Source organism: Nerophis ophidion, linkage group LG15 (assembly GCF_033978795.1).
Source record: "Nerophis ophidion isolate RoL-2023_Sa linkage group LG15, RoL_Noph_v1.0, whole genome shotgun sequence".
NCBI classification, from domain to species: Eukaryota; Metazoa; Chordata; class Actinopteri; order Syngnathiformes; family Syngnathidae; genus Nerophis; species Nerophis ophidion.
Window position 1 is genome coordinate 613,710 of NC_084625.1, and position 25,287 is coordinate 638,996.

Here is a 25,287-nt window from a genome sequence, read left to right on the forward strand (position 1 = left end):
AATAATGAAGATAATATTAAAGACAATAATAAAGACAATAATGAAGATAATATTAAAGACAATAATAAAGACGCTCGTCAACGTTATTTGCAGCCGGGCTCTGTTTTACGACACTTTACGACAGTGCCGCGCTGGACTAGGAGGTGGTTCCAGAGTGCAGAGTCCGTGAGGAGCAGACGCCGGCAGGACTAAAGTGTACCTGGATGTCCCACCTGGACCACCTAGACCGCCTGGACCACCTGGACCCCCCCATGTGCAGCAGCAGCAGGTGGTGTTTGTCCGGCCAGAGAAGCAGCATAAGCGGTGTTAGCACTTAGCACTTAGCACTTAGCACTTAGCAGCCAAGAAGATGGACTATGACTTCAAAGTCAAGCTGACGGCAGAACGAGAACGTGTGGAAGATCTCTTTGAGTACGAAGGATGCAAAGTAGGCCGAGGCACCTACGGACATGTTTACAAGGCCAAGAGGAAGGATGGGTGAGTTGGTGCCACCACCGCCACCGCATCCAACATCTCATCTGCACCACATCTCATCTTTAACCACATCCAACATCTCATCTGCACCACATCTCATCTTTAACCACATCCAACATCTCACATCCAACATCTCATCTTTAACCACATCCAACATCTCATCTTTAACCACATCCAACATCTCATCTTTAACCACATCCAACATCTCATCTTTAACCACATCCAACATCTCATCTTTAACCACATCCAACATCTCATCTGCACCACATCTCATCTTTAACCACATCCAACATCTCACATCCAACATCTCACATCCAACATCTCATCTTTAACCACATCCAACATCTCATCTTTAACCACATCCAACATCTCATCTTTAACCACATCCAACATCTCACATCCAACATCTCATCTTTAACCACATCCAACATCTCACATCCAACATCTCATCTTTAACCACATCCAACATCTCATATTTAACCACATCCAACATCTCATCTTTAACCACATCCAACATCTCATCTGCACCACATCCAACATCTCATCTTTAACCACATCCAACATCTCATCTTTAACCACATCCAACATCTCATCTGCACCACATCCAACATCTCATCTTTAACCACATCCAACATCTCATCTTTAACCACATCCAACATCTCATCTGCACCACATCCAACATCTCATCTTTAACCACATCCAACATCTCATCTTTAACCACATCCAACATCTCATCTTTAACCACATCCAACATCTCATCTTTAACCACATCCAACATCTCATCTTTAACCACATCCAACATCTCATCTGCACCACATCCAACATCTCATCTTTAACCACATCCAACATCTCATCTTTAACCACATCCAACATCTCACATCCAACATCTCATCTTTAACCACATCCAACATCTCATCTTTAACCACATCCAACATCTCATCTTTAACCACATCCAACATCTCATCTTTAACCACATCCAACATCTCACATCCAACATCTCATCTTTAACCACATCCAACATCTCATCTTTAACCACATCCAACATCTCATCTTTAACCACATCTAACATCTCATCTGCACCACATCCAACATCTTCTCACCTCCAACATCTTCTCACATCCAACTTGTCTTTTTCTCACATCCAACTTGTCTTTTTCTGACACCCAAGTGGTGTCTGAGTCACTCTGCCACAGTAAAAGACTTCAAATAGTGTATTGAAGAAGACTTAAAGAGGTGGTTTGAAAAGACACTGGCAGGACTTCAAATAGTATATTTCACCTCCATGCTGTCCTAGTTGCAGGCTCACTAGTAAACAACAAATAATCAAATCTGTTAACAAACATCCTTAAAAAGGCATCCATCCATCCATCCATCCATCCATCCATTATTTTCTACAGCAGCTTAGAATGAAAGGTGAGCTGGAGCCTACCCCAGAGGCCTTGGGCAGTTGATCATCATTTTGGGGTGTGGGAGGACATCATGCTAGGTGTTCTGTCGTGACAATAATTGTGTTTGTTGTCGTGACAATAAGTGTTTGTTGTTGTGACAATATGTGTGTTTGTTGTCGTGACAATATGTGTGTTTGTGTTGTAATGACGATAAGTGTGTTTGTTGTCGTGACAATAAGTGTGTTTGTTGTTGTGACAATATGTGTGTTTGTTGTCGTGACAATATGTGTGTTTGTGTTGTAATGACGATAAGTGTGTTTGTTGTCGTGACAATAAGTGTGTTTGTTGTCGTGACAATATGTGTGTTTGTGTTGTAATGACGATAAGTGTGTTTGTTGTCGTGACAATAAGTGTGTTTGTTGTCGTGACAATAAGTATGTTTGTTGTCGTGACAATAAGTGTGTTTGTGTTGTAATGACGATAAGTGTGTTTGTTGTCGTGACAATAAGTGTGTTTGTTGTCGTGACAATATGTGTGTTTGTGTTGTAATGACGATAAGTGTGTTTGTTGTCGTGACAATAAGTGTGTTTGTTGTCGTGACAATAAGTGTGTTTGTTGTCGTGACAATATGTGTTTGTTGTCATGACAATATGTGTGTTTGTGTTGTAATGACGATACGTGTGTTTGTTGTCGTGACAATAAGTGTTTGTTGTCGTGACAATAAGTGTGTTTGTTGTCGTGACGATAAGTGTGTTTGTTGTCATGACGATAAGTGTGTTTGTTGTCGTGACAATAAGTGTGTTTGTTGTCGTGACAATAAGTGTGTTTGTTGTCGTGATGAGAGGTGTGTTTGTTGTCATGACGATAAGTGTGTTTGTTGTCGTGACAATAAGTGTGTTTGTTGTAGTGACAATAAGTGTGTTTGTTGTCGTGATGATAGGTGTGTTTGTTGTCGTGACAATAAGTGTGTTTGTGTTGTCATGACAATAAGTGTGTTTGTTGTCATGACAATAAGTGTGTTTGTGTTGTCATGACAATAAGTGTGTTTGTTGTCGTGACAATAAGTGTGTTTGTTGTCGTGACAATATGTGTGTTTGTTGTTGTGACAATAAGTGTGTTTGTGTTGTGACAACAAGTGTGTTTGCGTTGTCGTGTCAACAGGTGTGATTGTGTTGTCATGACGATAAGTGTGTTTGTGTTGTCATGACGATAAGTGTGTTTGGCAGCAGAAATGGCTTTATGGGTAGAGTACAACTGTTGAAATAGAACACAATCCAAATATATATTATTGAGGCAGCTGGTGGTTGTAATATTCACAGTAGTGTTGTCCACATACCAATATTTTGCTATCACTACCAAAATGTATTTCCATACTTTTCTAAATAAAGGGGACCACAAAAAATGTCTTTATTGTAACAAAAGTGTTAGTGTAGATGAAACATATGTTTATTATTGTCTTTTAGTCCTTCAATCAAATACTAGACAACTTGTCTTTTAGTAGTAAGTAAACAAACAAAGACTCCTAATTAGTTTGCACTAACATATTGTGTCATTTATACACCTATTATTTTATACACATTATGAGGGACAAACTGTAAAAATGCATTATCAATCTACTTGTTCATTTACTGTTAATATCTGCTTATTTTCTGTTTCAACATGTTCTATCTACACTTCTGTTCAAATGTAATAATCACTTCTTCTTCTCTTCTTTGATACTTGACATTAGTTTTGGATGATACCACACATTTAGGTGTGGATCATGTCGATACCAAGTAGTTCCAGGATCATACATTGGTCATATTCAAAGTCCTCACGTGTCCAAGGACAGATTTACTGACTTTATAAACATTATATACATTTTTAATAAATGAAAGAAGATATGATGCCAAAAAATATCATAATCATAGTAGTATCGATTAGATACACTATTATCCTTGGTATCACTACAGTGGATGTCAGGTGTAGATCCACCCATGGCGTTTGTTTACATTAAGCAGTGCTAGCTTGCTGTTAGCGGTGAGCTATTGTATCCTGATACAGTGTGTAGTGAAGAATGTTTAGCTATTCCTCGTCCTTCAGTGATAATGATACTTGTAAGAAACTTACTATATTTGTCGCCATGGAGACCAGGATTGTTGATTTAGACGTAGCTAAAACACTGAGGATGGATGTTAGCTGCATGTGTTAAAGCAGCTCTTCCTGAGAGTGTTCCAGTGTTATACGTAACTTCCCCTTTATCTTTTTACACCAAAATGCGTCCATTCTCCCTTTTCTGTCTACACACTGTGTCTACTTGTAAGTACTCTGTGTGTGTGCGCTGCCATACATGCTCCTCTGCTCATAAAAGCAGCAATGTCAGCACCTGACGACATCCGTTAAAAAAAGGATAGTGGGGGAGCGGTACTTTTTAGAGGCGGTATATACTATACTAGTAGCATCATATACTATACTAGTAGCATCATATACTATACTAGTAGCATCATATACTATACTAGTAGCATCATATACTATACTAGTAGCATCATATACTATACTAGTAGCATCATATACTATACTAGTAGCATCATATACTATACTAGTAGCATCATATACTATACTAGTAGCATCATATACTATACCAGTAGCATCATATACTATACCAGTAGCATCATATACTATACTAGTGGCACCATATACTATACTAGTAGCAGTATATACTATACTAGTAGCATCATATACTATACTAGTAGCATCATATACTATACTAGTAGCAGTATATACTATACTAGTGGCATCATATACTATACTAGTAGCATCATATACTATACTAGTAGCATCATATACTATACTAGTGGCATCATATACTATACTAGTAGCATCATATACTATACCAGTAGCATCATATACTATACCAGTAGCATCATATACTATACTAGTGGCATCATATACTATACTAGTAGCATCATATACTATACTAGTAGCATCATATACTATACTAGTAGCATCATATACTATACTAGTAGCATCATATACTATACCAGTAGCATCATATACTATACCAGTAGCATCATATACTATACTAGTGGCATCATATACTATACTAGTAGCAGTATATACTATACTAGTAGCATCATATACTATACTAGTAGCGGTATATACTATACTAGTAGCAGTATATACTATACTAGTAGCAGTATATACTATACTAGTAGCGGTATATACTATACTGGTAGCAGTATATACTATACTAGTAGCATCATATACTATACTAGTAGCATCATACACTATACTAGTGGCATCATATACTATACTGGTAGCATCATATACTATACTAGTAGCATCATATACTATACTAGTAGCATCATTTACTATACTAGTAGCAGCATATACTATGCTAGTAGCATCATTTACTATACTAGTAGCATCATATACTATACTAGTAGCACCATATACTATACTAGTGGCATCATATACTATACTAGTAGCAGCATATACTATACTAGTAGCAGTATATACTATACTAGTAGCGGTATATACTATACTAGTAGCATCATATACTATACTAGTAGCATCATATACTATACTAGTGGCATCATATACTATACTGGTAGCATCATATACTATACTAGTAGCATCATATACTATACCAGTAGCATCATATACTATACTAGTAGCATCATATACTATACTAGTAGCATCATATACTATACTAGTGGCATCATATACTATACTAGTAGCAGTATATACTATACTAGTAGCAGTATATACTATACTAGTAGTGGCATATACTGTACTAGTAGCAGTATATACTATACTAGTAGCATCATATACTATACTAGTAGCATCATATACTATACTGGTGGCATCATATACTATACTGGTAGCATCATATACTATACTGGTAGCATCATATACTATACTAGTAGCATCATATACTATACTAGTAGCATCATATACTATACTAGTAGCATCATATACTATACTAGTAGCATCATATACTATACTGGTGGCATCATATACTATACTGGTAGCATCATATACTATACTGGTAGCATCATATATTATACTAGTAGCATCATATACTATACTAGCAGCATCATATACTATACTAGTAGCATCATATACTATACTAGTGGCATCATATACTATACTATTAGCATCATATACTATACTATTAGCAGTATATACTATACTAGTAGCGGCATATACTATACTAGTAGCATCATATACTATACTAGCAGCATCATATACTATACTAGTGGCATCATATACTATACTTGTAGCAGTATATACTATACTAGTAGCGGTATATACTATACTAGTAGCGGTATACAATATACCAGTAGCAGTATTTACTATACTAGAAGCGGTATTTACTATACTAGTAGCGGTATATACTATACTGGTAGCAGTATATACTATACTAGTAGCATCATATACTATACTAGTAGCATCATATACTATACTGGTGGCATCATACACTATACTATTAGCATCATATACTATACTATTAGCAGTATATACTATACTAGTAGCGGTATATACTATACTAGTAGCATCATATACTATACTAGTAGCATCATATACTATACTAGTAGCATCATATACTATACTAGTGGCATCATATACTATACTATTAGCATCATATACTATACTATTGGCGGTATATACTATACTAGTAGCGGTATATACTATACTAGTAGCATCATATACTATACTAGCAGCATCATATACTATACTAGTGGCATCATATACTATACTAGTAGCAGTATATACTATACTAGTAGCGGTATATACTATACTAGTAGCGGTATATAATATACCAGTGGCAGTATTTACTATACTAGAAGCGGTATTTACTATACTAGTAGCGGTATTTACTATACTAGTAGCGGTATTTACTATACTAGTAGCGGCATATACTATACTTGGAGCGGTATATACTATACTAGTAGCAGTATATACTATACTAGTAGCAGTATTTACTATAGTAGGAGCGGTATATACTATACTAGTAGCAGTATATAATATACCAGTAGCAGTATTTACTATACTAGGAGCGGCATTTACTATAGTAGGGGCGGTATATACTATACTAGTAGCGGTATATACTATACTAGTAGCGGTATTTACTATACTAGTAGCGGCATATACTATACTAGTAGCAGTATTTACTATAGTAGGAGCGGTATATACTATACTAGTAGCAGTATATAATATACCAGTTGCAGTATTTACTATACTAGGAGCGGCATTTACTATACTAGTAGCGGTATTCACTATACTAGTAGTGGTATTTACTATACTAGTAGCGGCATATACTATACTGGTAGCAGTATTTACTATACTAGGAGCGGTATATACTATACTAGTAGCATCATATACTATACTAGTAGCAGTATTTACTATAGTGGTAGCAGTATATACTATACTAGTAGCAGTATTTACTATAGTAGGAGCGGTATATACTATACTAGTAGCAGTATATAATATACCAGTAGCAGTATTTACTATACTAGGAGCGGCATTTACTATAGTAGGAGCGGTATATACTATACTAGTAGCGGTATTTACTATACTAGTAGTGATATATACTATACTAGTCGCAGTATTTGCTATACTAGTAGCAGCATTTACTATACTAGTCGCAGTATCTACTATACTAGGAGCGGTATATACTATACTAGTAGCAGTATTTACTATAGTAGGAGCGGTATATACTATACTAGTAGCAGTATATACTATACTAGTAGCAGTATTTACTATAGTAGGAGCGGTATATACTATACTAGTAGCGGCATATACTATACTAGGAGCGGTATATACTATACTAGTAGCAGTATATACTATAGTACGAGCGGTATATACTATACTAGTAGCAGTATATACTATAGTAGGAGCGGTATATACTATACTAGTAGCAGTATATACTATACTAGTAGCAGTATATACTATACTAGTAGCAGTATTTACTATAGTGGGAGCGGTATATACTATACTAGTAGCGGTATATACTATACTAGTAGCGGTATATACTATACTAGTAGCAGTATATACTAAACTAGTAGCAGTATATACTATACTAGTAGCAGTATTTACTATAGTAGGAGCGGTATATACTATACTAGTAGCGGTATATACTATACTAGTAGCAGTATATACTATACTAGTAGCAGTATTTACTATAGTAGGAGCGGTATATACTATACTAGTAGCAGTATTTACTATAGTAGGAGCGGTATATACTATACTAGTAGCGGTATATACTATACTAGTAGCGGTATATACTATACTAGTAGCAGTATATACTATACTAGTAGCGGTATATACTATACTAGTAGCGGTATATGCTATACTGGTAGCGGCATATACTATACTAGTGGCGGTATATACTATACTAGTAGCGGTATATACTATACTAGTAGCGGTATATACTATACTAGTAGCGGTATATACTATACTAGTAGCGGTATATACTATACTAGTAGCGGTATATACTATACTAGTAGCGGTATATACTATACTGGTAGCGGTATATACTATACTGGTAGCAGTATATACTATACTAGTAGCGGTATATACTATACTAGTAGCGGTATATACTATACTAGTGGCATCATATACTATACTAGTAGCGGTATATACTATACTGGTAGCAGTATATACTATACTAGTAGCGGTATATACTATACTAGTAGCGGTATATACTATACTAGTAGCGGTATATACTATACTAGTAGCGGTATATACTATACTGGTAGCATCATATACTATACTAGTAGCATCATATACTATACTAGTGGCATCATATACTATACTAGTAGCAGCATATACTATACTAGTAGCATCATATACTATACTAGTAGCGGTATATACTATACTAGTAGCGGTATATACTATACTAGTAGCGGTATATACTATACTGGTAGCAGTATATACTATACTAGTAGCATCATATACTATACTAGTAGCATCATATACTATACTAGTGGCATCATATACTATACTAGTAGCGGTATATACTATACTAGTAGCGGTATATACTATACTAGTAGCGGTATATACTATACTGGTAGCAGTATATACTATACTAGTAGCAGTATAGCGTAGAAGCCTAGCACAAAGTATGTTATTGTTTTTCCCAGAAAGGCCTGCAGTGTTTCCAGACAATTGTTGTCCTGTACAAGACTGTATTTAACAGATGTGTTGGAGCTGGCCACTTCATTAGGGACGCCTTAGTGTGTGTGGACCATGTTCCTCAGCCTGTGTTTGTGTGTGTGTGTGTGTGTGTGTGTGTGTGTGTGTGTGTGTGTGTGTGTGTGTGTGTGTGTGTGTGTGTGTGTGTGTGTGTGTGTGTCTCCAGGAAGGACGACAAGGACTACGCCCTCAAGCAGATAGAAGGCACCGGCATCTCCATGTCTGCTTGCAGAGAGATTGCAGTGAGTTTGTCACCTGTCACACCTGGAAGCTGTCATTAGCTGTAAATAAGAGTTAAGTACTGTCATTTTACAAAGTACACAAGCAGTCAAGTGGTCACCTTGTGTCAATGCTAAATAAAAAGAGAATACAACAAATCCTTTTCAACTGATATTCAATTGAATAGACTGCAAGACAAGATATTTCATCTTCACACTGACAAACTATTTTTTTTTGCAAATAATCATGAAGTTAGAATGTAATGGCAGCAACACATTGCAAAAAAGGCATTTTTACCAGTGTGTCACATGGCCTTTTCTTTTAAAAACACTCATTAAAGGTTTGGGAACTGAGGAGACACATTTTTGAAGTGGAATTCTTTCCCATTCTTGCTTGATGTACAGCTTAAGTTGTTCAACAGTCTCCTGCCTCATATTTCACACATTTTCAATGTCTGGACTACAGGCAGGCCAGTCTAGTACCCGCACTCTTTTACTATGAAGCCATGCTGTTGTAACACCTGGCTTGGCATTGTCTTGCTGAAATAAGCAGGGGCGTCCATGATAACGTTGCTCCAAAAGCTGTATGTACCTTTCAGCATTAATGGTGCCTTCACAGATGTGTAAGTTACCCATGCCTTGGCCACTAATACACCCCCATACCATCACACATGCTGACTACAACACACTAATACACCCCCATACCATCACACATGCTGACTACAACACACTAATACACCCCCATACCATCACACATGCTGACTACAACACACTAATACACCCCCATACCATCACACATGCTGACTACAACACACTAATACACCCCCATACCATCACACATGCTGACTACAACACACTAATACACCCCCATACCATCACACATGCTGACTACAACACACTAATACACCCCCATACCATCACACATGCTGACTACAACACACTAATACACCCCCATACCATCACACATGCTGACTACAACACACTAATACACCCCTATACCATCACACATGCTGACTACAACACACTAATACACCCCCATACCATCACACATGCTGACTACAACACACTAATACACCCCCATACCATCACACATGCTGACTACAACACACTAATACACCCCCATACCATCACACATGCTGACTACAACACACTAATACACCCCCATACCATCACACATGCTGACTACAACACACTAATACACCCCCATACCATCACACATGCTGACTACAACACACTAATACACCCCCATACCATCACACATGCTGACTACAACACACTAATACACCCCCATACCATCACACATGCTGACTACAACACACTAATACACCCCCATACCATCACACATGCTGACTACAACACACTAATACACCCCCATACCATCACACATGCTGACTACAACACACTAATACACCCCCATACCATCACACATGCTGACTACAACACACTAATACACCCCCATACCATCACACATGCTGACTACAACACACTAATACACCCCCATACCATCACACATGCTGACTACAACACACTAATACACCCCCATACCATCACACATGCTGACTACAACACACTAATACACCCCCATACCATCACACATGCTGACTACAACACACTAATACACCCCCATACCATCACACATGCTGACTACAACACACTAATACACCCCCATACCATCACACATGCTGACTACAACACACTAATACACCCCCATACCATCACACATGCTGACTACAACACACTAATACACCCCCATACCATCACACATGCTGACTACAACACACTAATACACCCCCATACCATCACACATGCTGACTACAACACACTAATACACCCCCATACCATCACACATGCTGACTACAACACACTAATACACCCCCATACCATCACAGATGCTGACTACAACACACTAATACACCCCCATACCATCACACATGCTGACTACAACACTTTCACCCTACAACAGTCCCCATGGTTCTTTTCCTCTTTGGTCCACAGTTTCCACAAACCATTTGAAATGTGGACTCGTCAGACCACAGAACACTTTTCCACTTTGCATCAGTCGATCTTAGATGAGCTCTGACCCAGCAAATCGTCTCTGGATGTTGTTGACAAATGGGTTTGGCTTTGCATAGTAGAGTTTTAACTTGCACTTACAGATGTAGCGACCAACTGTAGTTACTGACAGTGGTTTTCTGAAGTGTTCCTGAGCCCATGTGGGGATGTCCTTTACACACTGATGTGGCTTTTTGATGCCTGAGGGATGGAAGGTGTGTGATATCGTGGCTTACGTTTGGTGATTTCTCCACATTCTCTCAACCTTTTGATGATATTACAGAGCGTAGATGCTGAAATCCCTAAATTCCTTGTTGAGAAATGTTCTTAAACAATTTGCTCAGGTATTTGTTGACAAAGTGGTGACCCTCGCTCTGTCCTCGCTTGTGAATGAGTGTGCATTTCATGGAAGCTGCTTTTATAGCCAATCATGGCACCCACCTGTTCCCAATTAGCCTGTTCACCTGTGGGATGTTCCAAATAAGTCTTTGATGAGCATTCCTCAACTTTCTCACTCTTTTTTGCCACTTGTGCCGGCTTTTTGAAACATGTTGCAGCCATCAAATTCCAAATGAGCTAATATTTGCAAAAAATAACAGAAGTTTGTCAGTGTGAAGATGAAATGTCTTGTCTTTGCAGTCTATTCAATTGAATATCAGTTGAAAAGGATTTGTTGTATTCTCTTTTTATTTAGCTTTTACACAAGGTGACCACTTGACTGCTTTTGGACACTGAATTAGGACTATGAGTGTAAATAGAAGTGAAGTACTGTCATTAACACTAAATTAGGAGTTAAGTGTAAAAAGAAGCCAACCACAGTAGCAAGGCGTGTGTGTGTGTGTGTGTGTGTGTGTGTGTGTGTGTGTGTGTGTGTGTGTGTGTGTGTGTGCAGCTGCTTCGAGAACTCAAGCACCCCAACGTGATCTCGCTGCAGAAGGTCTTCCTGTCGCACGCCGACCGCAAAGTGTGGCTGCTGTTCGACTACGCCGAGCACGACCTCTGGGTGCGCCGCCATCTTGCTTCCACGTGTTGAGCAGCCAGCAGAGCCACTGACCTGTTTGCTCGTTGTGCAGCACATCATCAAGTTCCACAGAGCCTCCAAGGCCAACAAGAAGCCACTTCAGCTTCCCAGAGGGATGGTCAAGTCCCTGCTCTACCAGATCCTGGATGGCATCCACTACCTGCACGCCAACTGGGTCCTCCACAGAGACCTGGTGAGACAAATGTTGCCATCACCACACACACCTAATGCCTCTCAGTGCAAACATCTCCATCAAACTTCCCATAAATATATATACTTATACATATAGATATGTAGTTTTTGGTCACAAAGCAAGGTTGGTTGCCAAACAAGAAGTGATCAGCATCAGCCAATCAGGTGACAGTGTCAACTATCCAGTTTGTATGGAGGGAGAAGGAAAAGTCCAAATGAGGAAGTAGTGGATGAGAAAGGTAAAGTTACCTGGATGTTTTTAAAGGAACCGTAGTCAGACCCTTGTGATGTGTAAATGATGCAAGGCAAGAGTGCTAACACCACTTCATGCCACCTGTGACTTCCTGCAACTAAACCTGTAGAAAGTAGCTCTTCTCAGCTTTCTACATGTTTTATTTATTCATCCGCTGCTTAAAAGACCCACCTTTGATTCTGACCTCCTGCTAAACTACCGGCTGGTGTCGCACCTCCCCTTTATCTCTAAAATCTTCCAAAAACATTGTTGCACAGCAGCTAAATTCATTCCTAGTCTCTTGTGAAGCCTTTCAGTCGGGTGTCATTCTTTTGGTGGATTCTTTGCATGGTTTGAGAAGAAATGTGGAAATGAAGAAAGTGTGGATAAATGAGGAGAAGTCACCTGACGTCCTTGGGGCCACTCCTCTTTTCTACCCGCATCTGTTCCTTATTCGGATCCACAGAAGTCAAGTGCAGGACTTTAAATGAAATAAATGACAAATGTGCTGCCATCATTTGGTCCTATAATGTTGAAATAATAATAACTGCCTAGCATAAATGACTTAGATAAGAATTACACAGCAAATAAATGTTACACAGCTCTAACTTCCTGCCACTAAAGCTGCAGAAAATAATTTACTTTTTCACTATTTTCTTACATATTCCTTATTTTTAAATGATTTTAATATTTTGTTGACATTGTTTGTTTTCCATGTTTGTGTTGACTTTTCCTTTCTGTCTTGATAGCTGAGGGATTATAATCACAGGAAGTTACATCTCAAATCATTATTTTCCTGCTCCTTATTTTCCATAGGTCATAAAAAATGTCAATAATGATTAATATCAACCGATATATTAATAACATTTAAACAATTACTGTATAACAACAATTCCTTTCCATAGTTAAATAAGAAGAACAGGGCAAATAAATGTTACACAAACGTTATTTCCTGCCACTAAACCTTCAGAAGTTAGTTCTTCTCTATTTTGACTTTTTCACACTTTGCACTATTTTCTTACACTTTATGAAGCATTTCTTACATACTCCTTATTTTTAAGAGATTATTGTTAAGTGTGATTTGACTATTTTGTTGACATTGTTTGTTTTCCATGCTTGTGTTGACATTTCCTTTCTGTCTTGATAGCTGAGGGATTATAATCACAGGAAGTTACATTTGAAATTAAAATATATTTCCCATAGGTCATAAAAAATGTTGATAATTATCAATATCAATTGATACATTAATAATATATAAACAATTACTGTATAACAACAATTCCTTTTCATAGTTAAGTAAGAATACCAGGGCAAATAAATGTTACACAAACGTTGTTTCCCGCCACTAAACCTGCAGTTCTTCTCTATGTTGACTTTTTCACACTTTGTACTATTTTCTTACATATTCCTGATTTCTCAGAGCTTATTGTTAAGTGATTTTAATGTTCTGTTGACATTGTTTTCCACGCTTGTGTGGACATGTCCTTTCTGCCTCAGTAGCTGAGTGGATTGTAATCACTTTTTAAAATCAAATGTTATTTTTCTCCTGATGCCTATTTTGCTAAAAGATAAATAGTTGAGGACACACGGGTGTAGTCTTCCCGCTATGGACACATGTAAGATAAATAGTTGAGGACACACGGGTGTAGTCTTCCCGCTATGGACACATGTAAGATAAATAGTTGAGGACACACGGGTGTAGTCTTCCCTGCTTGAAGCTGCTATGGACACATGTAAGATAAATAGTTGAGGACACACGGGTGTAGTCTTCCCTGCTTGAAGCTGCTATGGACACATGTAAGATAAATAGTTGAGGACACACGGGTGTAGTCTTCCCTGCTTGAAGCTGCTATGGACACATGTAAGATAAATAGTTGAGGACACACGGGTGTAGTCTTCCCTGCTTGAAGCTGCTATGGACACATGTAAGATAAATAGTTGAGGACACACGGGTGTAGTCTTCCCTGCTTGAAGCTGCTATGGACACATGTAAGATAAATAGTTGAGGACACACGGGTGTAGTCTTCCCTGCTTGAAGCTGCTATGGACACATGTAAGATAAATAGTTGAGGACACACGGGTGTAGTCTTCCCTGCTTGAAGCTGCTATGGACACATGTAAGATAAATAGTTGAGGACACACGGGTGTAGTCTTCCCTGCTTGAAGCTGCTATGGACACATGTGTCCACTAGAGGCCGCCTGATCTGCTTCCTTCTGCTCTCCTCAGAAACCAGCCAACATTCTAGTGATGGGGGAGGGGCCTGAGCGGGGCAGAGTAAAGATCGGTAGGTACATCCTTCTATTGACCGACCCCCCCCCACACACACACTCACCTGCACATCTGCTGTGCAGCCGACATGGGCTTCGCCCGTCTCTTCAACTCACCACTGAAGCCTTTAGCCGACCTGGACCCGGTGGTGGTCACCTTCTGGTACCGGGCACCTGAACTGCTGCTGGGCGCCCGCCACTACACCAAAGCCATCGGTGAGTCACGCCCACTTCCTCCCGCCGCATTCATCATCATCATCATCATCATCATCCGCCTCTTTCTCTTGCAGACATCTGGGCCATCGGCTGCATCTTTGCTGAGCTGCTCACGTCTGAGCCCATCTTTCACTGTCGCCAGGAGGACATCAAGACCAGCAACCCTTACCACCATGACCAGCTGGACCGCATCTTCAACGTCATGGGCTTCCCTGCTGGTCACTAACCTCATACATCTTGCACTCTTTCTTCTCATACATCTTGCACTCATCTCATACATCTTGCACTCTTTCTTCTCATACATCTTGCACTCTTTCTTCTCATACATCTTGCACTCATCTCATACATGTTGCACTCATCTCATGCATGTTGCACTCATCTCATGCATGTTGCACTCATCTCATACATGTTGCACTCATCTCATACATGTTGCACTCATCTCATGCATGTTGCACTCATCTCATACATGTTGCACTCTTTCTTCTCATACATCTTGCACTCATCTCATACATGTTGCACTCATCTCATGCATGTTGCACTCATCTCATACATGTTGCACTCATCTCATACATGTTGCACTCATACATGTTGCACTCATCTCATACATGTTGCACTCATCTCATACATGTTGCACTCATCTCATGCATGTTGCACTCATACATGTTGCACTCATCTCATGCATGTTGCACTCATCTCATGCATGTTGCACTCATCTCATACATGTTGCACTCATCTCATGCATGTTGCACTCATACATGTTGCACTCATCTCATGCATGTTGCACTCATCTCATGCATGTTGCACTCATCTCATACATGTTGCACTCATCTCATACATGTTGCACTCATCTCATGCATGTTGCACTCATCTCATACATGTTGCACTCATCTCATACATGTTGCACTCATCTCATACATGTTGCACTCATCTCATGCATGTTGCACTCATCTCATACATGTTGCAGTCATACATGTTGCACTCATCTCATACATGTTGCACTCATCTCATACATGTTGCACTCATCTCATACATGTTGCACTCATCTCATACATGTTGCACTCATCTCATACATGTTGCACTCATCTCATACATGTTGCACTCATCTCATACATGTTGCACTCATCTCATACATGTTGCACTCATCTCATACATGTTGCACTCATACATGTTGCACTCATCTCATACATGTTGCACTCATCTCATACATCTTGCACTCATCTCATACATGTTGCACTCATCTCATACATGGAAAATGTTAATGTTTGTTTTATTCAAGATTTCAAAGTTTTCATTCCAGTAAGAATGTTGAAAGACAAGGTTGTTGCTTTTGAAAGGCTATTACGTAATGCTTCATTTGGTCTCATGTGCAGGTCAACATTTCTTATGGGCCCAGCCCTACGGCCACACGTAGGGCTGGGCGGAGGCTTTCTTCCTACCACAAAAATAAATTGAAGGCATTTTTATCGCTAATGATTCCATGTTATGGAGGTGGTTTATGGGCGTGGAGAGGCTCTGTGAGCTGTCTCCGTCTTCCTCTTCCTCCATCTTCTCTTCTCTCCTGTTGCATATTCCCCAAGTCCGCAGGAAGGCTTGAGTCCTGCCACTCAGTGAGGAGATGCTCACCTGCTCTTGCTGTCACCCTGCAGATAAAGACTGGGAGGACATCAAGAAGATGCCGGAACACTCCACGCTGATGAAAGACTTCAGGAGGAACACGTGAGTGAGTTAGTTGTGCAAGAGTCAGTCCAGTCTCTGAGTCCACTCCACCGCTGCTTTCAGGTACACCAACTGCAGCCTGGTCAAGTACATGGAGAAACACAAAGTCAAGCCGGACAGCAAAGCCTTCCATCTGGTGAGTGCCTGCAATGGACCGCTTTCTCTTCTAGAAGCCCGGCATCTTTTTGTGCTCTTATTGTAGGCTGTACTCGTCGCTCCATGTCCGCCGTGACCAAGCCAAGTGGTGCCTTAAAGGAGGGCTCATGCACATATTAGTCTTCATGTAGGAGATCAAGGGCTGACAATCATGGCCAAAGTCAAAGGAGGGCTCCTGCACATATTAGTCTTCATGTAGGAGATCAAGGGCTGACAATCATGGCCAAAGTCATAATTAAGGTTATTGTTATCAATATTGAAATTATGATCAGTGAGTGTTAGGTAAAGCAGTGTTGGGGTGTGAAGGTAACACCATCATGTACTTTGTAATGTCTAATAAAAAGACTATAGATAAACATTATTCATACATCTAAAGTGAGGGGTGTCAAACTCATTTTAGCTCAGGGGCCGCATGGAGGAAATTCTATTCCCAAGTGGGCCGGAAGAATAGAATCATGGCATGATAACTTGAAAATATAGACAACTCCAGGTTGTTTTCTTTGTTTTACTTTGGCCAAAAATAGAACAAGCACATTCTGAAAATGTGCAAATCACGGATAATCCTCTGGACAAAATGCTTCAAGTTTGTTGAAAATTCTGAGGAAATTGGTGCGGTTTCAGAAACACACTTAGAGCATAGACTTTGTCTCAGTGTTTCTACAAAGCCAGGATTCAACTTTAAGTTAAAGTCTTTCTGGGACTGAACAAAAAACACAACATGTAAACTCTTCTAGGTATCAAATACCTTCTTTGTCATGTCCACGTATAAATCCATTGTTAACCCAACAAACTGTAAGAAACGGAGGTAAAACCTATTCAAAAGGGTTAAGTTCACTTTTCTGGTGTTTGACAGACATTTTGGGGCAAGGCGGTTGGCAAATGACCACGTGTTCCAAGCAGAAGACATAAAACGGCAGGTTTTAGGTTTCATGTGGGTCGAGGAGGAGGAGCCACAGTCACCCTTTATTGTGTACCTCTTGCTATAAACCGTGCTTGCCTAACAGAATTGCTATTGTGACATCCAGTGGACACATTTAGAACAGCAGTTTATTTTGTTAAAAAAAAAAAAAAGCAGCTCATTTTAATATTTGGCAAACTCATCACGCAGGGCGGATAAAACCTGTTCACGGGCCTGATCCGGCCCGCGGGCCATATGTTTGACACCCCTGGTCTAAAGGCAAATATATGTGTTTTTATTCTTTAATAATATCAACTTGTCAGCTTGTTGTCATTTCATGATGTCTTTATGTCAATTTGTACATTTTGATAGAGGGAGTTTCTTGAAATGATTGATTGAAGTGATGTACATGTAGTTGTGGATGATGTACTGGGACAGATCCTTTAAGAGTTTGAGCAGAAATAGGTTGTATAGGAATGAACTCTACACAATAACTCATCAATGGTTTTTGAAGCAATACCTTTGTGAGGTGAAAAAAACAAACCTGGTGTTTACTTTTCGATATCAAAATAAAACACAAAGCAGTTTGGCTATGTAATAAAGAGTGGCACCTCTCACCTCCAATACACAATCTTCACAGCCTGCGTTCCATTGGATGAGATGACAAAACATTTGAGGGAGTACTGATGGTATTTGAACACTGATACACTGCAATGATTGTCACACACACACTAGGTGTGGTGAAATTATTCTCTGCATTTGACCCATCACCCCCTGGGAGGTGAGGGGAGCAGTGAGCAGCAGCGGTGCCGCGCCAGGGAATCATTTATGGTGATTTAACCCCCAATTCCAACCCTTGATGCTGAGTGCAAAGCAGGGAGGTAATGGCTCCCATTTTTATAGTCTTTGACATGACTCGGCCGGGGTTTGAACTTGCAACCTACCCATCTCAGGGCGGACACTCTAACCACTAGGCCACTGCGTTGGAGTAAACAAAGTGCAGACTTTATAAAGAAGTTGTGACAACACATCAGCTGCTGCATGTTACCTGACTTCATTAACTCTCAGTCACAGCAAAAATGAAATACTTTTCTGTATTCTTTTAGTGTGGGGACAATATTGTCCACACCTGTCTGCATCCAAACACAGCAGTGGCTCTTAAACACACGGCGGGAAGCCAGGGAAAATGAGGTTAAACCAAGCGCTCAGCTCCGTTTACTCCAGGGGGAATCTCCGCAGCAAAGTCCGTGTCGTTAGTCCGCCATGATTATCAAGCCAAACGACGCTAGTGAGCATGTGCCTGACTTCCTGTTGCCTTAAATGCATTAATAAATTATGTCTTTTTGCTCATTAAAAAATCAGACGTATTACTAACCGTCTGGAATTTTATTGCGAATGATCACTTTACCATTTATTGTTACATTATCAGGTAAAAAGTCATCTGTTACATCTCTTATCCATTACGAAGTAAAGAGTCAAGGGCGGTCACGCCATGTTCTTGCCACAGATGCGGGTCCATGGTTTAAGGTAATTGGGCAAGTGACGAGGGCGGTGGTGGCAGGTCAACTGGAGCCCTGCTACTGTCCCACAGCACTCACTCATCTGACTTCTTATGGCACATTTTGGCAGGAAAAGTTCAAAAGTGTAGATTGTTGGTTGTCTGTGCGTGAACCCCCGAGACACTTCCTGTTGGACCGGGGCCTGTGGCCAGCATCAGATTGGCAGGAAAAGTTCAAAAGTGTTGAACCCCCGAGACACTACCTGTTGGACCGGGGCCTGTGGCCAGCATCAGATTGGCAGTAAAAGTTCAAAAGAGCGTGGGACGGTGTGGGACTTCTCCTGGAGGCCACATTACACCATATGACTTGAACTTGTTTCCACGTAGAAGTGTTTATTTGATGTTGGCGTGGCAACCCCAGCCGGTCTGTCTTTGAGCGGCACTGGATGCTTTGATTGACAGCTGCAGAAGCTGCTGACCATGGACCCCATCCGTAGAATCACGTCGGAGCAGGCCATGCAGGACCCCTACTTCTTGGAGGAGCCGCTGCCCACCTCAGAGTAAGAGCCTTTTCTCAGCCTCTGCGGACCCCTGAGCCCTGAGCCCTGACCTTGTCCCTGCAGTGTGTTTGCAGGCTGTCAGATTCCTTACCCCAAGAGGGAGTTCCTGACGGAGGAGGAGCCTGAGGACAAGGCAGACAAAGTAAGACAGGAATGTACCTCTTCCAATGACTGAGTCCGGCTGGGCCTGGCAAATAATGGCCTTTGTTGTGACCCCGTGCAGAAGAACCAGCAGCAGCAGCAAGGAAACAACCACACCAACGGGGCGGGCCACACGGGCAACCCCGACAACAGCCACGCCCAGGGCCCGCCTCTGAAGAAGGTGCGCGTTGTCCCGCCCACCACTACCTCAGGTGGCCTCATCATGACCTCAGACTACCAGGTAGAGGGCGGGCTCTTCCTCTTCAAACCATGCACTTGCCCTGCAACTTTCAATAGGATGCACGCTTTATTTATGTTTCTACTTCCATGTCTCTACTTCCATGTCTCTACTTCCATGTCTCTACTTCCAAGTCTCTACTTCCATGTCTCTACTTCCATGTCTCTACTTCCATGTGTCTACTTCCATGTCTCTACTTCCATGTCTCTACTTCAATGTCTCTACTTCCAAGTCTCTACTTCCATGTCTCTACTTCCATGTCTCTACTTCCATGTCTCTACTTCAATGTCTCTACTTCCATGTCTCTACTTCCATGTGTCTACTTTCACATCTCTACTTCCATGTCTCTACTTCCATGTCTCTACTTCCATGTCTCTACTTCCAAGTCTCTACTTCCATGTCTCTACTTCCATGTGTCTACTTCCACGTCTCTACTTCCATGTCTCTACTTCCATGTCTCTACTTCCATGTGTCTACTTCCATGTGTCTACTTCCATGTGTCTACTTCCATGTCTCTACTTCCATGTGTCTACTTCCATGTCTCTACTTCCATGTGTCTACTTCCATGTGTCTACTTCCATGTGTCTACTTCCACGTCTCTACTTCCATGTCTCTACTTCCATGTGTCTACTTCCACGTCTCTACTTCCATGTCTCTACTTCCATGTGTCTACTTCCATGTCTCTACTTCCATGTGTCTACTTCCACGTCTCTACTTCCATGTCTCTACTTCCATGTGTCTACTTCCACGTCTCTACTTCCATGTGCTCTACTTCCATGTGTCTACTTCCATGTCTCTACTTCCATGTCTCTACTTCCACGTCTCTACTTCCATGTCTCTACTTCCATGTGCTCTACTTCCATGTGCTCTACTTCCATGTCTCTACTTCCATGTGCTCTACTTCCATGTGCTCTACTTCCATGTCTCTACTTCCATGTCTCTACTTCCATGTGCTCTACTTCCATGTGTCTACTTCCATGTGTCTACTTCCATGTTTCTACTTCCATGTGTCTACTTCCATGTGTCTACTTCCATGTTTCTACTTCCATGTGTCTACTTCCATGTGTCTACTTCCATGTGTCTACTTCCATGTTTCTACTTCCATGTCTCTACTTCCACGTCTCTACTTCCACGTTTCTACTTCCATGTGTCTACTTCCATGTCTCTACTTCCATGTGTCTACTTCCATGTGTCTACTTCCATGTTTCTACTTCCATGTGTCTACTTCCATGTGTCTACTTCCATGTTTCTACTTCCATGTGTCTACTTCCATGTGTCTACTTCCATGTTTCTACTTCCATGTTTCTACTTCCATGTCTCTACTTCCATGTGTCTACTTCCATGTGTCTACTTCCATGTGTCTACTTCCATGTGTCTACTTCCATGTGTCTACTTCCATGTCTCTACTTCCATGTGTCTACTTCCATGTCTCTACTTCCATGTGTCTACTTCCATGTCTCTACTTCCATGTGTCTACTTCCATGTTTCTACTTCCATGTTTCTACTTCCATGTCTCTACTTCCATGTTTCTACTTCCATGTGTCTACTTCCATGTGTCTACTTCCATGTCTCTACTTCCATGTGTCTACTTCCATGTGTCTACTTCCATGTTTCTACTTCCATGTGTCTACTTCCATGTCTCTACTTCCATGTGTCTACTTCCATGTCTCTACTTCCATGTGTCTACTTCCATGTCTCTACTTCCATGTGTCTACTTCCATGTCTCTACTTCCATGTGTCTACTTCCATGTCTCTACTTCCATGTGTCTACTTCCATGTCTCTACTTCCATGTGTCTACTTCCATGTCTCTACTTCCATGTGTCTACTTCCATGTCTCTACTTCCATGTGTCTACTTCCATGTTTCTACTTCCATGTCTCTACTTCCATGTCTCTACTTCCATGTCTCTACTTCCATGTGCTCTACTTCCATGTGCTCTACTTCCATGTGCTCTACTTCCATGTGCTCTACTGCCGGTTCTGTGCTCAAAATGTTTTACACACCATTTATTTACGTGCCTCTACTTGAACAGCGTCTTCTGCCATCAGCCATGTTGGAGTTGTTACCTTCCATCTGGAGTCTACTGACAGATCTAATTTAGGACCAAACACTACTTTGTACTAGAAAGGACAACAGGGAGGATGCATGTGAATGTACGAGCCAAGGGGCCGACCACCCAAAATGTTGAAAGAGCCACAAAATATTTAAATTTTATATGAGTGTTATAATGAAAACAACACATGATGTGAGTGTCTATATTAGCCTACTATCAAAATGACTTTAAAAGTCTTACATAAGTGATGAAAACAACACATGATGTAAGTGTCTATATTAGCCTACTATCAAAATGACTTTAAAAGTCTTACATAAGTGATGAAAACAACACATGATGTAAGTGTCTACATTAGCCTACTATCAAAATGACTATGTTTCGCAGGCTGACTCAAACCTTTGATGTTTGTCCAAGTTAAAGGAAATGTCTTCTAATGGATTTATGATCATCTTTGCAAGCTGGATAAAGTTTGCTATAGTCTGGAACAACATGGTAATGTTTGCTGTGGTCTGGAACAACATGGTAAAGTTTGCTGTGGTCTGGAACAACATGGTAACGTTTGCTGTAGTCTGGAACAACATGGTAAAGTTTGCTGTGGTCTGGAACAACATGGTAACGTTTGCTGTAGTCTGGAACAACATAACAATGGCTTTGGTCTGGAACAACATGGTAACGTTTGCTGTGGTCTGGAACAACATGGTGACGTTTGCTGTAGTATGGAACAACATGATAACAATGGCTTTGGTCTGTAACAACATGGTAACGTTTGCTGTGGTCTGGAACAACATGGTGACGTTTGCTGTAGTATGGAACAACATGGTAAAGTTTGCCGTGGTCTGGAACAACATGGTAACGTTTGCTGTTGTCTGGAACAACATGATAACAATGGCTTTGGTCTGTAACAACATGGTGACGTTTGCTGTAGTATGGAACAACATGGTAAAGTTTGCCGTGGTCTGGAACAACATGGTAACGTTTGCTGTTGTCTGGAACAATATGATAACAATGGCTTTGGTCTGGAACAACATGGCAACATTTGCTGTGGTCTGGAACAACATGGTAAAGTTTACTCTGGTCTGGAACAACATGTTAAAATTTGCTGTAGTCTGGAACAACATGCTAACAATGGCTTTGGTCTGGAACAACATGGTAACGTTTGCTGTGGTCTTGAACAACATGGTAAAGTTTGCTGTGGTCTGGAACAACATGGTAACGTTTGCTGTTGTCTGGAACAACATGATAACAATGGCTTTGGTCTGGAACAACATGGTAACGTTTGCTGTGGTCTGGAAAAACATGGTAAAGTTTGCTCTGGTCTGGAACAACATGTTAACATTTGCTGTAGTCTGGAACATGATAACAATGGCTGTGGTCTGGAACAACATGGTAAGGTTTGCTGTGGTCTGGAACAACATGGTAACGTTTGCTGTAGTCTGGAACAACATGATAACAATGGCTTTGGTCTGGAACTACATGGTAATGTTTGCTGTGGTCTGGAACAACATGGTAACATTTTCTGTGGTCTGGAACAACATGGTAAAGTTTACTCTGGTCTGGAACAACATGTTAAAATTTGCTGTAGTTTGGAACAACATGCTAAGAATGGCTTTGGTCTGGAACAACATGGTAACGTTTGCTGTGGTCTGGAACAACAAGGTAAAGTTTGCAGTGGTCTGGAACAACATGGTAACAATAGCTGTGGTCTGGAACTACATGGTAATGTTTGCTGTGGTCTGGAACAACATGGTAACATTTGCTGTGGTCTGGAAAACATGGTAACAATGGCTGTGGTCTGGAACTACATGGTAACGTTTGCTGTGGTCTGGAACAACATGTCACAGAAGTGCAGCCAATACAACATACAGAGAATGTGTCATGTGACATGCAAATATAAAATCAAATACACAGAGAACATAATTCAATCTTTGATGCAATACAGTATGTAGATACAGCTAGCCTAAATAGCATGTATTAGCTTGCAGTCATGTCTGATTAGCACGCCACACAAGTCAATGACATCAAGAAAGATGCCCTTTGTGCATTCAGGCACAGTTTAAAAGGTTTGTTGGACAAAATGAGGCAAAGAAGGAGTGACACAAAGAGCCGTGGGTTGCCGACCCCGTACTAGCTAGTCTGTTTGGGCGGACTGGTGCAAAGCACTTTGGGTAAATGTCTAGCATATCTGGACGAGACCTTCCAGACACCTGGTTAGGCAGACAAGATTGTTTGATACATTTGGGGCCAAAAGAGGTCCAGTAGTTGTTTGGTCCCGCCTACAAATGCATGAGGAGACTAATGGTCCTGATGTGTGCAGCGCTCCAATCCACACGCTGCCTACCAGAACCCCGGGCCCAGCACCTCACTGCCCCAAAGCAGCATGGGATACTCCTCTACCTCCCAGCAGCCGCCGCAGTATTCTCACCAGACTCACCGCTACTGAAGATGGCCATGTGACTGTTGAAGGACGCCCCCTGCTGGTCTAGGCAGGAGCCCACTGACAACGCTGCTACTTCCACGTCCTCCCTGTGTGGCCCAGGTGCAGTGAAGCATGCTGGGAGTTGACACTTCATTTCATCCAGGAGATGCATCTTTTACACCTATCCTCACAATAAAAGTGCAAACTGTCACTTCTCGCCGTGTGTCAGCCAGGAACTAAGTCCAGCTAGGTCTGCCAGCCAAGCTTTAAAGGATCCATATGTAGGAATGTGGCCAGCAATGGTACTGCAGTCACGCTCAAAATGCTCTAGTCCCCTCCCGCTGCCAGGTACCAATCTTACTCCAAGGAAC

At 40.8% G+C, this 25,287-nt stretch overlaps 1 protein-coding gene across 2 annotated transcripts; it reads left to right on the forward strand.

Annotated features, from left to right (window-relative positions):
* The first annotated feature begins 104 nt into the window (after positions 1-104).
* cdk8 (cyclin dependent kinase 8) lies at positions 105-25,127 on the forward strand. 2 transcript variants are annotated; one of them, XM_061921172.1, is made up of 13 exons: positions 105-477; positions 9,208-9,283; positions 12,204-12,314; positions 12,385-12,525; positions 14,984-15,041; positions 15,109-15,240; positions 15,315-15,458; positions 16,887-16,956; positions 17,020-17,092; positions 19,971-20,068; positions 20,132-20,216; positions 20,289-20,450; positions 24,815-25,127. In XM_061921172.1, exons 1-13 carry the CDS (start codon positions 350-352, stop codon positions 24,938-24,940), a joined length of 1,404 nt encoding a protein of 467 aa, XP_061777156.1. In that variant the 5' UTR covers positions 105-349; the 3' UTR covers positions 24,941-25,127. The 2 variants fall into 2 exon arrangements, with proteins under 2 accessions (XP_061777156.1, XP_061777157.1); XM_061921173.1 differs by having other exon boundaries at positions 20,132-20,210; positions 20,292-20,450.
* Positions 25,128-25,287: the final 160 nt, after the last annotated feature.